Source organism: Tyto alba, unplaced genomic scaffold (genome assembly GCF_018691265.1).
Source record: "Tyto alba isolate M040663 unplaced genomic scaffold, T.alba_DEE_v4.0 Super-Scaffold_11, whole genome shotgun sequence".
In the NCBI taxonomy this organism is placed as follows: domain Eukaryota; kingdom Metazoa; phylum Chordata; class Aves; order Strigiformes; family Tytonidae; genus Tyto; species Tyto alba.
This window is the reverse complement of record NW_024881273.1, coordinates 5,297,170-5,315,019: the sequence shown is the minus strand read 5'-3', so window position 1 is coordinate 5,315,019 and position 17,850 is coordinate 5,297,170. Positions and strand designations below refer to the sequence as shown.

The 17,850-nt window shown below is 40.3% G+C and overlaps 1 protein-coding gene across 9 annotated transcripts in view; it reads right to left on the bottom strand.

The window, feature by feature from the left end:
• Window positions 1-5,916: 5,916 nt before the first annotated feature.
• The window catches only part of SETX (senataxin), a 32,082-nt gene continuing 20,148 nt past the window's right edge, over window positions 5,917-17,850 (bottom strand). For 4 of the 9 annotated variants that reach the window (XM_042786625.1, XM_042786623.1, XM_042786624.1 and 1 more), the window contains 11 exons: window positions 17,148-17,249; window positions 16,532-16,647; window positions 15,746-15,817; window positions 14,733-14,882; window positions 14,086-14,193; window positions 12,431-12,618; window positions 11,983-12,075; window positions 11,221-11,385; window positions 10,627-10,725; window positions 8,806-8,893; window positions 5,917-7,764 (listed from right to left, as the gene is read on the bottom strand). In XM_042786625.1, the coding sequence (XP_042642559.1) occupies window positions 6,991-7,764; window positions 8,806-8,893; window positions 10,627-10,725; window positions 11,221-11,385; window positions 11,983-12,075; window positions 12,431-12,618; window positions 14,086-14,193; window positions 14,733-14,882; window positions 15,746-15,817; window positions 16,532-16,647; window positions 17,148-17,249 (1,955 nt within the window). In that variant the 3' untranslated portion in view covers window positions 5,917-6,990. The other 5 variants (XM_042786626.1, XM_033011989.2, XM_042786629.1 and 2 more) reach the window with 5 other exon arrangements.

Here is a 17,850-nt window from a genome sequence, read left to right as displayed (position 1 = left end):
AATAAATGAGGGTTAAACTCACCCTGCTGAGATTTGATCTTTGAGGGAGTGAGTTGGAACAAGTATTGCCTCTCTTTCTTTAATGCAGCCAGTTGCTGTCTGTTGGTATTGACACTCACTCTTCCTTTGTACTTTCTGACTGCAATAGATTTAAAATTCTCATATGTTACTGTTCTTAAAAGTAATAGCATAGAAAAGACTGTAACAAGATCAAGATCTCTAATGGCACTTCTGGAAGGTGAAGCAATGTTGTCCTTTCCCTGCACTAGTGTTTTTCTCTAGAATATTAGATTAAGCAACAGAAAATTTACTACTTCATAAAGCTGTGTCCCAGACAAACTCTGCACCCAGCAGATTCCCTGCACACACACACTTTTATTGTGATTCAAGCAGGAATGTGCCAAGCAGCAGCACCACATTTCCATAAAAAATAACCTCAGAAGGGCACAGCAAAGCTCAGAAAAGCCCAGGAATGAAGACTGCTCAAGGTGATAGACCACTGCACTAGACCTTTTTAGATTTGGGGGGATTTTCTCTTGGTTGATTGGATGTTGGTTGGTGGGTTTGGGGGTTTTATTTGTCTGTCTGTAAGAAAAAACATCATTGTCTTCGTTACTCAGCTCCAGAGACAGTCACCTCCCTGTGAACCCAGAATACCAGTAATGTTTGGTCCTGGCCCAATGAATAGATAGTTCTATAACGTCAACCAGAAGCAGAAAGCTGTGGCAGCTATGCCAAAAGGAACCTGAAAAATGTTGGGGAGCAAAACACAAGTCTGCCTTCCACACTACATACACCGTTCTTAGGCTCTTCCTGGTTGTGCAGGAGCAAAGCCCCCTGTAAATTGTAGCCACAAAGGACAAACACAACCGGATTCATCTCGCAGAAGAAATCAAATGGCCTTTAGGCTGTGAGCAAGGGCAGAGCCAAAAGAGGGAATTTCAGACTTCCCTCCTGCGGCTCCTCTTCAGGCTCAGACACAAAGCTAGCCCTGCGCGTTGGAGAGCAGGATGGTGCTTTACCGGGCCAGTGGTGCTGGAGAACTTGCAATCACATAACACAAACCACTACAAGACAGAAAAAAACCCTCTCACACGCAACTTAAACTTGGTATTTAAGAAAATAATTTAAAGCTTCTGAAAGCTTCAGCACTGAAGATCCATTAACTACAGGCATTTGTTAGCGCATCGGTGTCTACACAAGAACAGAGAATTATTGAAATTATACAGAGAGAAACCATCACAGCAAGTACCCGCAGATCCAAAAGTTCATCTTCTTTAAGACAGAAACATTTGTACATCAGTTAATGCTTCCAAATGGGAGAAGTTGTCCAATGAGCTTGATACTTCACTTGTGGAAAGGTTAACCAAAAAGTACTTCTCTTTCCGAGAAAAGCCACTTGCGCTCTTTCAAGAGGTTTTCATGTGTATCCTGTCGCCGGCATGCAGCCGGCATTGGAGTCATTTGAAAAAGTTTTAAAATTACACTTCTGTCTGCACAAAAGTGACCTCTTCAAACAGTACAAGTAGAGCTTTTGATTTTTCTTGTTTACCTCCAATTCTACTCTGATTTTAACTATTGAGAGCACTGGCAAATCTAAAGAACCAAAAGACCCAAAGCAAAAAAATCTGTCTGATGTAACAGACTCCTGCGGTCAGGCTGAGTTCACAGAGCAGTCAGCAGCAGTCTGGCTTTATGCATATTTGTTCACTCGCCAGATAAAATGTTAAGCCTACAGTCCCTGGGAGCTGGAGACAGAAGGAGGGGAGAAAAATTTCCGCTGGCACTTACCAGGTATGTTATTTGCTTTTTTGAAGATAAGGAAGCAGACATCTCATCTACAAGAGTGATTGGTAAGGAGCCTTGCGGAGGCTGGAATGACGAGAGAACCAACACTTTAGTGGCAATAAAATTAACAGTTTCACCAACCAATTCTGTTCTATAATTGGCTTTCGTGACAATAAAACAAAGTATAACGGAGGAGCTGATTGCTCCTGCTCAGAAATAAGAGCAGAGCTGGGTTTTGAAGAGCTTTGTATCACTCTCTTCTCAGCCCTTCTGGCAGAGAGTTGGAGAGTTTGGCCACTATCACATAAAAACTGGTTAAAAATCACTTGCTGATTTGAGATGCAGAGAAGAGCTTCAGACTGTCCTAGAGGCTCTTTTATCATTTTGATTCTCTAGGTGTCGTAACAAGTTTCACTGCAGGGTGAAACGTGTGAGGAAAGCCTAAAACCACCCCTTTTTACCGGGTGCTTACCTTCTCTCCTGGCCAGCAACAATACTGGGCACCAAAAGCTCCATCCCAACCCCGCTCTGTGCGACTTCAGGGATTAAGATAAAGGGGAAACTGATGGGATTTTTTTGGAGCAAAGGGAGTTCTTGCTTGATGCAACAGTGAAATCAGTGACAAAATTGAATGGCCACAGCAGCGGTGCCTGTCAGGCTATAAAACAAGTTTTTCTACGTTTTCACAATACCAGATGTAATGTGCACTCAAACCACCTTCATTTTAATTTCTATTACTATTTGCCTGGGAGTTGGTGGCAAATTAGTCGAGGTCTTAGCAGACAGGTACATATGGCTAGAAGGTCTCATGTGTCAGCGTTATTCGATGTACAAGGCTGCTTAGCTTACATTTATTTGCACTAAAGAATAAGGCATTGGGCTCCCTTCCAAGCAACTTAAAAAGACGAGAAAGACTTTATATACGACTTGGGAATGGACCCGTTGTGGCAAGAGACGGTATTATATCATTAACATTATAAATTCCATTTACAGTACAACAGTCATTTCATCCATCATTTATTCATGCAGACTAGAGAGAACATCTTGCATTTTTAGGACTGTGGTTCTACTTATCCTTAGTATTGCTACAGTTGCTGTGCTGTGAATGAACAGCCCAGATCCAGCTGTTGGCTACTCTGGTCTCTCCCTTCTTCTTACAGAGAAGTAAACCCCAGCATCTCACCACACATCAGTAACTGGAGGAAAAAACAAAACAAAACAAAACAAAACAGAAAAAAAAAAAAAAAAAAAAGGGAAAAAAACCCTCAACTCTTAAATTACTGGGGTTCCATGTTATTTTTCGGATGCCGACTGAGAATGTCGTTTACCTTCAATCAGTACGTTTGGTCACTACAAGTTCTTTCTTGCTCTGGAAGCACTCGCTGCTCACACATCCCTGGCATCAGTACAGCAGGGGTGGGCGCTGCTTCCATTTTACGGACGAGCAGGAGGAAGAGGCAAAGTGCCTCACCTGCCTGCACACCTCGCACAACTCAGTCTTCCAGCTCCTGTGCCTCCAGCTCTTGGACCCAGTTGCTGATCAGTTACTGCACTCAGCTTAGCTAGGAGACAGTTCTGTAAAAAACTCCTTGTCCCACCAGTACTGCAAGTGTGAACGTAAACCAAGGCACCGGGAGGAGAGGCCGCTGGCTCCGTCCCCCCGGCAGCGTGGCACAGCTCTCCTGTTCCTCAGGCCCACCCGCTACCACTCCACTGAATACTCAGCACCCCCCACCATGTCCCCACAGGGGGTTAACACTCCCCCCCCCACAACCGGTTTTCCTCTGGGTGCTCAGCAGACCCCCGTAGGTCCAACTGATAAAGCCACTGTTAGTAAGCCAGCACTCCACAGCGTAGTGCATGTACAATGAGACACAGGTAAGAAGAAAAACTTATCAGGCAAGTACCTGTTTGGACATCATCATTATAGATCTGGCTCTGGTTTGTTCTCACATCACCCTGATTTGGAGTAATGACACAGAAATCTATTACAGTAGACCTTTGAGGAAAAAGGAATAACCAGAATTATACTCCACCTTTACTGGAAAGCCTATTTTGTGTACAAAGAATTAAAAACAAACCCCAAACTTTGAACAAAATATAGTTCAACACTTGCAAGAGACTTTCCCTTCTTACTGATATCAAAGACTAGTAGTACCACAGAAGTAACTGGTTTTGCACTGAGAATTAAGCTGCCAGACTTGGAAGAAGCATGGAAGCCTCTGTACCAAAACCCAACTACTGCTTCTTCCAAAGTGTTTTGGCACAAACTCCAATTAAACTGTTTTACATTAAGTTGTGTTGAATATATTCATTACTGATTATTCTAACACTCAGCAGAAGAGAACAATCACTGAACAATCTTCTCCAACTGTCACTGGTTCCGAGATGATATTAAATGAATAAAGCAAGTCCGCACCCAGCGTACCACCCCAGACTGTCCATTGCTACTCAGTATTTTATAACACACAATGGAAACAGCAGAGAAGTTAAGAAAGTTGTACCCTGTTTGATCCCCAGTGTAGATTTTACTTGAATTGGCAAAAAGTGTGCTTTGGATTGGAGTTTGTGTGGGTTTCCATGTTATGGGTATAAAAGAGTAGGGGGAAAACAGTTAATTAAAACTACAAGCCTACTCTGCGTGATACGTGAAGAGGGAAGTGTGCTAAGTGCAACAACCCAAACATTTTTTATTAAATACACCATTAACAATACAGACTGACACGGTAGCGATAAGCTACCACTGAAAGATTGACAACTTAAGTCAGATAAATCTAGTATTAAATAAGCAAAAAAGTCTGAGCCACGCCTCAAAGATGATTTATGGAAAAATACATGCATTACAGAGTACATGACTTATGTGCTGTGTACAAAATACAATAAAAATGAAATGTTAAAACAAAATTCCTTCCAGTATGTGGTAAGTATAGCTCGGAACATGTTCTGAAATGGAGTAGAAAGAAAACTAGAAGTTTCAGAGAAACAGTCTTTTGACAAAATTGTATTTAATTGCCAGAAAAGCATTTCCTCATTCACACTGTTGCCAGCTTCACTTTATTTACATAAAGACAGTCTAAATGGCTTCCACAGCTATAGGATCCTACAGCTCTTTGCAGAATAGCAGCCTTTTTCATGTGCTAAGTAGTAACAGCAGGCAGGTCAGCACAGCCCTGCCAAGAAGAGCCAAGAGCTTTGAAAGATGACAGCATTTTTAAATATTCCCATTAACATAAAGGAAGATAACACGCAGGGTACGGATTCTGTGATGTGGGAGTGACCAAAATGTCCAATTCGTGACAGATTCATTCAAGCAGCCTTCCCTCTCACACAAGGTACACAACATCAAGGAAGAGCCACAGCAGTTTTAGAAGTGCATATCCTGCTGACAAGGGGTGGTCAGGGTTCACTGAAGCGATTAAGATTGCAACAGAACGAATAACTAAAGCTACACAATGCACATATGCTGATTTCACTTCACAGGCATCTAAAAGATTCTCCCCTATTATCTTAAAAAGCTCTGTCCTACGCAGCACAACGAGCTGGACAGTCACAAATGGCAACTAAAGGCCTCCCAACACACTTACAATGCAGTTGGTACCAGTAAGGCACGTTTGTTCTGGGCTTGGATGCATTTAAGTTTTACTGGCAGTTACAGTTTGAACCACCACCTGATGTTTTGTACGGTAAGGCACCTGTATTTCACAGAACTGGATCATGCGTACCTCTGGCAGGGGGTTGGAAGGACAAATCTAACACTAACCATTGCAATGAACGTGTTGGGACAAAAACCGTAACTAATAATTATGGCTAAATTCTGGCCAGAGGAGTCTAGCAGCTCCTTTGCTTCAGGAAAGCCACTGCCTTTACACTAGTTAAGCACGTCAAGTAGCGAGGGACAGCAGGGCACTGCCCGCCCCGTAGCACGCTGTATTTTATCACAGATGCATGCAGATGGCAACCTGGCCCACTCACAATACACCCAACTTGTTTTAGCACAGCAAGGCAGAAGCGTGCTAGTCTATCTCCGTGCAAAACTCTGTGCACATGAAATGTTGCTCTTCACCTCCCTGAGGCAGACACATACTCTAGAAAAAGAAAATGATACTTCACAGTGACCCAAAGGCATGCTTAGTGGAAATAATTCTACTTTTATTGTGAAATGTTATGACGAAAGGAAGGCTTTCATAGAAATAGTTCATTTTTTCCCCACACCCCATTTTACTGGTTATATAATTCTTCATCAACACAGTAGAAAGAACCCAGTAATAACACCTAGAATGAACTGCTCGCCCTTTTTATCTCTGTAGATCTCCAAAAGCTCTAAACAAAAGAAACTCAAGTGTCATTACCAATAAGTGTTAACTAGACCTTTGACTAAGATTCCACAGTGCTGTTGATTATTCATCACATTGACTCACTGGGACCAAACAGACCTCGTAGGCTTTAACCTGCAGTTTGTGTTGCCACTGCAACAAGAAAAGGATTCCAACTGATGAAACAGCAGCAAGAGCAAAACTCAAGGCACATTTGTATAAACAAAAGCTCTTCTGTTCCTCTAAGAACAAGCAGTAAAATATACAAAATAGGTAGAATTCTCTCCATTCAGCCAGCGTACATCTGCCTTCAGTCTTTCCTGAGGCACTAGTGGAGCATGAGGAAGAATCACTGCTACCACATTTTCAAGATTCAGTCTCTGCTATCAAATAAATTAGACTTACTAGTGCAAATGGAAAAAGAAGTCTGGTTGTTTTCTGGATTTGAGGTTTTTTTTTTTATTTTTCTTTGGAAGGGGTTGCTGGGGTTTTTTTTGCTTTGGTTCATAAAAAAATTACATCCCTAAGAAATCAGCATTTGCACAAGGAAACAAGAAGCTATATATCTGCCAAATTAAACTTAAAATAATTTTGTATACTGTACAAATATACATCATTAAACATCTACAGCCTTAACTTCCTAGATTACAAAATTCACTGCTCTTCCAAGCAATGCAGCTACCCAGCCTTTCTTTTCAAAAACTCAAAACTATCAACCGTCACATATAAAGTCCCCTTCACAATCAGGGATGGGATGGGAGAGAGAGGGATCTCCTGATAGTAGTGGTATCAATATAAGGGAGTTCCAGGTGTACTAAATAATTTAAAATACAGTCCTTGCTAGACAGAAATCCGTGAATAGATTTTCAGTAATGAGCCAATACTAAAGTCAGTGAGAGGTCTTTCTTCGCTTAGCCCTGTTTGATTCTGTGTTCTCTGGTGATTCCTCTGATGTTTTTGTCGTTAAAACATGATAGTCTTTGTTCCACTTACTGCTATAACTTTGACCTCCTTCACTGTGGGCTCTTGAGCTGCTTCTCAATACAGCAGCTCCCCAGTCACCCTCATGCCAAGCTGCATGAGGCGATGTGGAAGGAACGTCGCATTGTCCCGTTGTTTGCCCGGGCTTCTTAGAAGTTTCTGTTCTGGAAATCTGATCCCTGGCAGCCGAAGGGACACTGAGGCCTTGCTGTGACAATGATCCCGGATTGCTCTGGGCTGACCGACTGGTGTCTTTTGAAGCCTGCTCCTTCCCTTTTGCTTCAGTTCTACTAGCCATGCTTGCCAGCCTTGGGTCCCGCAGTTTTTCTTTATCAGCAGGAAGCGCTGCAGCCTCCCTGGGTGCAGAGGCGCTGCCTCTCCTGGAGTTTGCAGCCTGAGTGCCCTGGGGCTCTCTGCTTCCTTGCGACGCCGCACAGCCAGCGCCAGCAGCGAGCGAGCATGGGCTGCTGGCCTCCCCTGGCTTGGCATGCTCACCCTTCTTGCTACTAGAAGGACCAGACTGCAGAGGAGATGGCTTTGTCCCTGCTTTGGTTGGGGGGTGTACTGTTGCCTTGAGCTTCAAAATCTTAACGGCATCTTTCCTGTAGTTTTTTTCTGATGTCTTGATAATGGCACCTCTTTTCTGAGCATCCTGAATCAGCTGATTCCAGTCTTTATTTTCCTTTAAAGAAAGAAAAAAAGACACCCCCCCAAAAAAGAACACAGTTATCAGAAAGAAATCAACACAAACGGATAGAAGTGTCAGAGGATGCAAAACCCCTTTAATCAAGGTACCTGACACAACTGTCATGGAAACCACTGCTATGTTCCTTCTGGAATGGAAGAATCTTATGTTTCACTTGCAAAACAGCAATAGGCACTCTGGCTGCTGTAACACAGGGAAGGTACTTTCAACCATCAGTGAGCTACTACTTAAAATGACAATTCCTATATTTATGAAGGCCTGAAGAGTTCTCTCATACAGGGAGTGGAACAGAAACGTGGCTTCAATGCCCTCTAGTGGTATAGCTAACACCCCCACACCCATGGAAAAAATGAAAATCAAGTACTGTAAGACATTAAAGCTATCCAAGAGCACTCCCTACACATTCAGCAGGCCTTTACAGTCCCCCAGGTATGTAGTTCTGCTCCAGAAACACCTGTTTCAGAGAGTACAAGCAAAGAGCATCCTCAGAAACCATGTGACTACAAAGTAGTGTCAAAACCAACGATCTGAAAATCAGGGGAATGTTTTGGGGTGGTTTGGCTTTTTAAAATAATTTTCCTTGCTCAAACCTCCAGTGACAACTGCAATAGCTGGAGCTGGAGGAACAGTAAGGATCAAGCAGGAAAGTATCTCTGCCATCATCCTATCTTACTAGTAGAAAGAAGATTTTTTTTTTTTTTACAACCCCCACACTTGAATTGTAAAGGACTGTGTTACAATTTAGTTACTGAAAATATTGTGAGAGTAATTTTTAACTTTACTTCTTGGAAGCAAGGAAAATAGATATTTGTTTTTTTAAAGCTTTTATGACAGTTACAGTCAAAGCTTTCAAAGAGAACACTTTCAGAGGCCTGGATTGTACTAATTAAACAATACACTAGAAAAGGGTCCCCTTTTATTGACTGGAGCTGTTTGAGGATAGTTTTCACTTTCCCAACCCTGATTTAACCTGAAAGGGTGGATCGCATGAGATCATCTGATTAACACTGTACCTACCATAAGCGTTTTCAGTCTTCCAAGAATGAAGAGGCTGAATCTGGCTCGGGTTATCGTAACGTTCAGACGCTGAAGACTTGCCAGAAACCTAGGGGACAAGACAAAACTAAGCTCCTAAACTACTTCCTCCATAAGGTTTGTTACAAGAAAGAGAGATAATATTCAACTTCAGTGAAATGAACATAACAGAAGCAGTTACAAAGGCAGCAGCAGTTCATGTCCCATTCCCAGATCCCACTGCAGCAGCTCTGCCTTATGTGAAGGGCTTTGCATTAATTGTGTTTTCTTTCTTTCACCATTCTGACTCCTTGCAGGGAATTCCAGTTCTCCCCAACTCTGGCCGTTGACATTTTCTTTCTTAGAACAAATCTCCTCTTAATACCAACCACTGCTTCCTTAAATGTTTCTCAAAGTGCAGAAGACAACTTCACCTATCAAGACTTAAAGCTTCTTTTTGACTTGAACTGAAGTAGATTAATGATATTTGGCATGATTAATGGGAAAAATTTCTACAGAAATACTGAACACTGCACACGAGTATTTTATTTTAAAGTTGACTTGCACTGGAAGAACATGAAGGAAGGCTTTTGCATTGTCATGTTTCAAGAGTAAAAGTAAATCCTTGCAGAAGAAAGTCTGTATTTGCAGTATGAAAACTGTCTACTCTGTTGTTGTGGGATCACAAACCAAGGTACTGAAACCTAAACAAACAAATGCTTAGTGTATTCCTAAAGGTTGACTTCTGTTAGGGCTTATTTACCAAAACACAGTAAGCTGGAAAGTTTTCTTTCAAAAGAACAAGTAGAGGTTAAGTCCCATGTCAGCCAAAAGAACTGGCAGGTTCTAGCTGCCTTCAGTTTCCAAACTCAATCAACCAGATTAAGAAATCTTCAGAAAGCATCATGGTTGTTCATTATAGGATTCGGACCCTTTCTCTTCCCAAAGTAGCAGGGATCAGCACAATTAAAAGCCCTTTATCTAGCAATTAGAAAGTTAGTATCAGAGAATATGCAGCTTAGTGAAACCTTGTACACAGAAACAATGATTTCTGTTTATGTGAACAGACTTCCCGTAGTTTAACTTAAAGCCAATGAACTACAAAGCAGCATGTTTCCACTATCATTTTTTAACTAAAACGATATGTAAGTTACAGAAATAAATCAACAACCACTGTAGTGTTCTAGGGGTAAATATCACACCCAGTATCTAGTTCCTTCTGTTTCAGATAGGAAAAACCCATATAAAATTATCAAATCTGCGACATTAAGTCAAGACTTCCTGTAAGTCTCTTAACTCAAGAAGACAACATTCATCCACAAATCAAAGATCCAGCTCATCTGCATCACATTCCTAGCAACATACATAACTAGTTAACAATACTTTTACAGACAGCTATATTAATAGGATAGCAAGTCATAGAAAACTGATTTCATTTTAAGAGAGCAGCATTCAGAAAGTTACAAATATATATATATATATATATATCAAAAGCTACAAGAAAAATAACTACAATACTAATACAAAGAACCAAGTTTCCAAGACCAATCCCACCAAACTGAAACAGTGACAGGCTAAGGCAGCCATGCATCAGCATGCTGATTCATCAGCATGCAATGCAGAACACAAGACTTAACATTTCCACGTCCCTTTTGTTCAGAGATCTCAAACCAATAACATTAATTCATGTATTACAATACCCTTTAATTTGCTAGATGTAGTGACTTGTTTTCCATAACTTTCTTACTGGTCATATTAAAAATATGACAACTATCTAGTGTGCCACTGGAAATGGGACTTGCAAATCACTGAAAAGAAACATACCCAATTGACCCTTTAGTGCTGTTTGCCCGGACACATGTCACTATGATGCAGTCTTTCTCTCGTCCCTGAAATGCATCCACTGTGTCCACTTCTCCTGGGCTGTTGAAGAAAGAATTAATTAGCAAGCCGTTAAACTATGTTAGTTGAATTTTTAAGCAACAGACTGATGCAAACAGCCAAAACACTATCCCTAATGATCATCTGACAAAATAACGCAAGGTAAATTTCTGATTCAGTGTACGAAAAGATTCAGTGCATGAACCTAAAGCTGAGCGTACTTTTCTGAGGCCAGCATCATTACTGAAAAGCTGTTCAGGTCCACGTAGCTTGGAATTCTAGGTTTTCTTTTAAATCAGCTTTATTCAGAACAGCAATATAATAAAAGCAGGTATACAAGTAATAACTACGAAATGGTACAAAGAGGCCATACCTGTTTTAAGCAAAAGGCTTGTATGTCCCCTTCAAAGGCATGACAAAGTACAGATTTTAGTCGTACAGAAAAAAGTTTTGAGTTTTTACCATTTTTTTAAGAAGATAAACAAAGGACTGACATGCAAGAGCCAAGTTCCATTTGAAAACTCACGGTTTCCTTACCTATTATTCCTAAATACTCTGTCCAGTTGTTCTTGAATTTTCTTTTTCTGTGCACTGTAGGGAGTAATTATTCCAATGCGACGAACTCCGAGATCCTTCCTTTTTTCTTTAATTGTTCTAATCAATTCCATCACCAGCTTCACTTCCTGAGGATTACTAAAAGAGCTGAACAAGACAGAGTGGAAACATTACAGAAATACATTTGACAGCTCTTTCAAATTCAGCGCTTCAGCCCAATTTGTAGGTGGATTGCAAGTCAAAGCCTCGATCTTGAACTTCTGCAGCCTGCTTCACATAGAGGCTTAAAGAACTTTGCAGGCAGGCCCAGGCTAACAACACCGAGAAGCGTTAGTGGTGAAAGGCTGCACTTCACATTTTGCTTTCCTTACAGAATAGGCAAAGGGGAGGACTGAGCCTGCCACCTTCTGGGCATTACCTCAGCATGTAGCTGTGAAAGGAAAGTCACTGATAAAAAAAATCAGGAACTTTGAAACTGTTACTAGAGTTAGCAGAGATTGTAGGCATTGACTGGCATGTAACACATAGTCAATCTAGGATTAAAACCAGTTTCTCATTATAACAAAACAAAAAAAAAAAGAAAAACATTTAACATCTGCTTTTTTTGTAAAATTAGATCGAGGTGAAAACGCAGTTCTGGCTACTCAATATATATTGGGACAATAGAGGAGAGGAGACAACTCTTCCGCAGGTAATTAATTCTCAGCAAATCTAAAATTTGGCTGAGTAGAATGCAGGACTCACTCATTGTCTCGCTCCTCGCGACCGTCTCCTACGTCAAAAATAAGGTAGGGCTGGAATGGCCACTCTGAAGAACATCTGTTCTCTTCTGTTGCTCTGTAAATCACATTTTTATCACTAGGTAACCATACGGAAATTCTAAGAACTGATACTTCATTTATTTACACCATAGTTATCAAATACAAGCAACCTACTTTCAGCTTTTTCCCCCCAGACTCCTTAATTTTCACTGCTCCCTGCATAAACTGAGGCCTGAAAATGAACTCTAAGCAGTAACTATGCTCCATTTTAAGTGATCTAGTTAACTTACGTATCACAGCCAGCACTAACAAGAGATGAGATGTAAGTTTTCTCCCATTAAGCATCTTCCCCCCTACAAAACCTCAAGAATTTTTAGACTCAAAAGAATATCCTGATATGAAAAGGTTTCTTTGAAATACCCTCTACTCACTTGTCAGTTTTTAGAGTCCCGCCATAAACATAATTGGATGGGAAGAGGCAGATGTCAGGGTGCATCCTGTACTGCACAGTCAGCTGCACAACCGGCAGGCTTCGTAGAACATTGCTCTGCACTTGCTGCTCCAGGTGCGTGTGCAGGCGTGCCATCAGGGACTGGCCGTAGCCATATTCCTGAGCTTTCTGCCAGAGGGAAAACACAAGATGGACTGCGGGGGAATCAGGTCCCAAATTAACAACAGGAATTTGCTTTTCGGACTTAAAACTATTCGGTGTTTTCTTTTAAATTTCTAAATCACTGACTGTTGTGGTTTGCACCCGGCCAGCAGCCAAACACCACGCAGCTGCTTGCTCACACTCCCCTGCGTGGGGAACGGGGGAGAGAACTGGAGGGGCAAAGAGAGACTTGTAAGTTGAGATAAAAAACAGTTTAATAATTGAAATAAAACAAGACAATAATATTAAGTGCAAATGAGCAATGCACAAAGTGATTGCTCACCACCCGCTGACCGATACCCAGCCTGTTCCCACCCAATGATCCCAAAATACCAAGATCCCACAATCGCAATCCCAAAAGTGAGAGAGAACCACCTCCTTCCTGGCTGACCCTTCTTTATATACCGAGCATGATGTTACATGATATGGAATATTTCACTGGCTAATTGGGGTCCGGTGCTCTGGCTCTGCCCCCTCCCAGCTTCTTGTGCACCTGCACAGAGGCAGGACATGGGGAGTTGGAAAGTCCTTGATCTCTCAGCAACAGCTGAAAACATCAGTGTATTATCAGCATTCTTCTCATAGCAAATCCCATATGAAATCCAAAACACAGCACTATTCTAGCTACTAAGAAAAAAAATTAACTTTATCCCACCCAAAACCAAGACACTGACAAAACAACAACTACTTGCACTTCAATTTTCTATTTGTTGTGTTAGCCTTCTTATTTCAGTAAAGATCACCTGCATAAATCTGAATTTTTGTCAGTGTAGTCTTTAGCAAGACAACTTTATGAGTCACAACATAGTAAAATTGTAAAAACATCAACATTAAGGAAAAGCAAGATCTTCCAGGTGGGATCTTGTTAAACAAGCACACAGCCTCCCAACAATTTACCCTTCTAGAGAAGCCAGTCTGGTTTTCCCTCCTTTCTTTATCAGCTGCTTAAAACAGCCCTCCTTACTGTTGGATACAAGAAAGCACTCTTGTAGCTTGACCTTTAGAACACATCTGTAGGGCGAGGAGGTCCCCATACAAGCAGGTAGTCTTCATCCTCCATTCCTTAAGGAACGTGACACTGCCTGAAGCTCATATAATCCAACAACAGAGCCTGCCACAACACAACATCCATCACAAACCAGGGGCCGAGTTGCACTGAAGTCTGCGCTGCCACCGCTATTCTTACCGGAGCATCCATCACTGCCAACTACGCCAGGAAAGCCTACAGAGGTTGCGCTCACACGGCTGAAGGCAGTATTGATATGGTCTCCACATAACAGAGACTAAGCTTGCAGGGCAAAAGTTATTATCTGATACATATCCTGATCTGACATCAAAGTGTCTTTTTTCCTTTTGCGTATTTTCTACAAATACTGTTCTTATACTATATCCACTATATAGCATGAAAAAAAAAAATACAATTTGAACACTTACTATTGATTTTACAGTAGGAGGGAGCTGTCTGGGATCTCCAACAAGGACAAGCTTAGTACAGCGATGCACCAGTGGAATCAGTGTTTCAACCTCACAGGACTGCCCTGCCTTTTGTATATGTAAACAGGGAAAAAGAAAAAAAAAAAAAAAAAAGAAGTTGTAAGCAAAGGAGTGGAGGGAAATATGTTAAATTTCCTGTAACAGAGCCAGAATTAGACAAATGCTTTTTAAGTCTTTCAAAATAAAACAAAATTAAGGAGAAAAAGAAGGTCTTTTCCCTAATAAAAAAGTCCAAGCAGATTTTTCTTTTATTATTAAATACGCAGAGCTCTCCAAACAGATACAAATACAACCCAAGCATCTAGAAATCTCTACAGCAAGAACCACACTTTAGCCATGATTTTTAAGTAAATGCTGTCTGCCATTAAAGCACCAAACAAGTCAGAAAAAGAAGCAATTCAAAGTTATTCTTTCTTCTCACTGCTCTACATAGCAGGACAGGCTGGTTATCAGTTAAAAGAATGGCAAGGGAGCAGTCAGCCCACAATACATGACACCAGCAGCCAAACAATCACAAGTAGCCTAAGCAGAGAACAAGGCAGAGCTTAGAGGTGGAACATGCTATAGTTCTAAGTACCTTTACTCACCTCATCCACAATGACACAGCTGAAAGGAACAAGTCTTTGCCGCCAAAAAGCAGATTCCAGCAGACTTCCTCCACTTGTGCTCAGTGTGCAGCAGATGATGTCCGACTCCAAGATGATATCTGCCTGTACTTTCTGAGAATGCACCCGAACCTTCAAGTACAACGGGACACCATGTCTCCTCTTTTCTTTTGGTCTTCTTGAACTAACTTAGAGCAATTTTAACTGCCTGGACAAATCTAACTGCCAAACAAATCACGCATAATGCATCATCCCAATAAAACAATCTCCGTTATAACAAATGAAAGTCACAAGTTGACTTAACTGAAGCGTTACTTTCACTTTCAATTCCAGATCAATGTCACTGAGGTGGCAAACTGGAAAGAAGTATTCCTTTATCTCTACAGCTATGTAGTAACTGTGAGTAAAGTTTAGTTTACCATCACATCTGTAACTCCAAGCCTCCATGACCATTATTAATGAATATATGCTGACCCTTAAGATGAACATTCATATCATGGTTCGTACTACTCAGCCTTAATTACTAGTTTTGCTATCAGTGCCCATTTCTACTTTAAGATCTATCTATCTCCGCACACACAAAAATTCTTCTAGATGTTGCTTTACTTCACTTCAAAACATTTTAAAAGTATCTCAGTTCCAGGAAGACTGTAAGGGGCATGAGAATAGTGAAGATACATTCTAGCACATAAAGACGTGCACTTTTCTATTACCTTCTTTGCCAAATATGCCGCATTTTGTTTAAAATTCACTCTTAACTGTACGAGTGAATATTCCCATCCTTTTTTTTTGCAATATATAGCCAGACTACACCTAGATTTCACACCAGGCTGCCCATAACTCACTCAGCTTACGACATTTGTCTATTTACATACTACTTTATAAATACTCCCAGCCACATCAAAAACAAATCTTCAGTACAATTAAAGGATACCAAGTATATAAATACATTAGCTGAAGTTTATTAAAGAGCTGCCTTAAAGATAAATTCCTACCTCCTTTAGCTGAGAAGCAAGCTGTTGTCTCTCCTTTGAAAGTCTGCCAATTTCATCATCTAAAATTTGACTCTAGATGGGAGGAAAAAATAGAGAAATCACATATCAGGAATAATTAACACCACACACTTCCCATATACCTTTTTCCTCCCATACCCTAATCCATTTCCTAAACACTTAGACTTGTTCAGACTGTCTTTTAATAACAAATGTGTCTGAAGCAGCTGATCAGTTTCTTAGAAAGTTGTCAACATATTTAGACTTTGCAACACACAATATTACATCCTACATTTCTGTGCAACTGAGAAAACGGTTTACCATCAGAAATCTGTAATTTGAGCACAAATGCCAAATTTTTAGACAAAAAACTGGAAAACTTTAAGTGCAACACATATCCCCAAATCTCGGATCACAATGTATCTTACTATTTCTAGTTAAACAAAAACAGAGCTTTGAAGTATATCATCAAATTAAATCATTAAGATTTATAAATATGGTTACACTAAAAATTAACTGATGACAGAACCAAATGAAGACTACTGAAAATGAGACCAAGAAGTGGCATGATCAACCAACTGAAAATACTAGTATTAATAAAAAAAAAATTCCTGATGTAAAGTTCCTCATTCCCTTTCATGGTGCCAACCAACATTCCCATTAGTTGAAAAAGCAGGTGAATAGACAGCTACTACTCAGAAATGGCATTAAAAGGTAGAGTTCTTCACTCTTTGCTTTCAGTTATGAACACAAAAAACACAAACAGGATTAAAAACACTATTATCTTACTACCTCCCTCTTCTCACATCTGTGCATGGCACGCTGACGAGACAGCATGTCCAGCTTTTGATCCAGTGCTGCTTTTTTCTTCTGAATATCCTGGTCACAGTCAGCTGGCTTTCGTTCTATAATAAAACAAAGGAAAACATACAGGAAGAATAGAAAAAAAAGTTACAGTAACACTTGCTCTCAGTCATGCGTCTTAAGTTATTAAGAAGAAATGGACAAACTCATTTCCCATTACATTTTCCCTTTTCCTACCGAGGTCTTATCTTGCAAAAACAAGGCAATAAGACTTGGTTCCAACTGTAGCTCTCAAATGCTGCACAGCCACATCGCTTAAAAATGATGCCTTTAGCATTCATTTATTATCATTTCTTTTCTTAAGAAAAACAAGCATAAACAAACAAGAAGTCATCTTGTTTATTTTTTCATTTTTGCTTAGATTTTAGGCCATATGTAAACTGACACTTTTGCCCTAAGACTGAGAAAAATAATACTTTATGAAGCACTGTTGCAGAAAAATCTTTTACCAGATCTTCCTTCTTAAAGGACACATAGTCCCAAGTGCAAAACATCAAGCTCAAACAAGACTGAGGAAAAGTCTGATTTGCACGTTACTTACTCATTCTATGTTCAACTTGCTTATCCAGGCTAAATCCCCGCACTTCACTGTTGATTGCTTTTTCAGCACCAAGTCGCACTAATTTGATATCACCACAATTTCCTGTTTACAAAATCAGAGTCAAAATACTTTTAGATTGCTCCAATCATCTATGAACTTTGGCACGAGAGGGGGAAAAAAAAAATGTAAGCATCATGGATATCAAACAAGGCTCTTCCTTTTTTGCTTTTCAGGGGTTTGCAACAACTATCTACAAAAATATACAGTAATTCCAAACTCTAAGAAAGTGTTGCCCATGTTTTAGTGGTGACTAACAGTTAAAAATGTTATTTTGAATAACTTCTTATTCTCAGGCTTCTTTACCTAAAACATACAGAATTCCTAAGGGAGAAGATTACTGACTACCATCAGTAACGCAGTTAAGTCAATAGCAAATTAACATTTGGTTTCAGTGCAGATTTTTTTTTCCCTACCACAGACTAGATGCCTTGTTCAGAATTCACCTACTTTGTATTAGTCACAAACTAGGAGAAAAAATGTGAGAGGCTCTGACACATCAAAATTTTTATCACTCTGTTTAGCATGATCAACGAATTCCAATTTTATTCAAAATCAAGGTAATAGTCTTGCATTCAAATCTTTAAGGAGTACTTGTGAAATGAAACTAAAAAAACTTGTGCAATAAAACTAAACAAACTTGTGT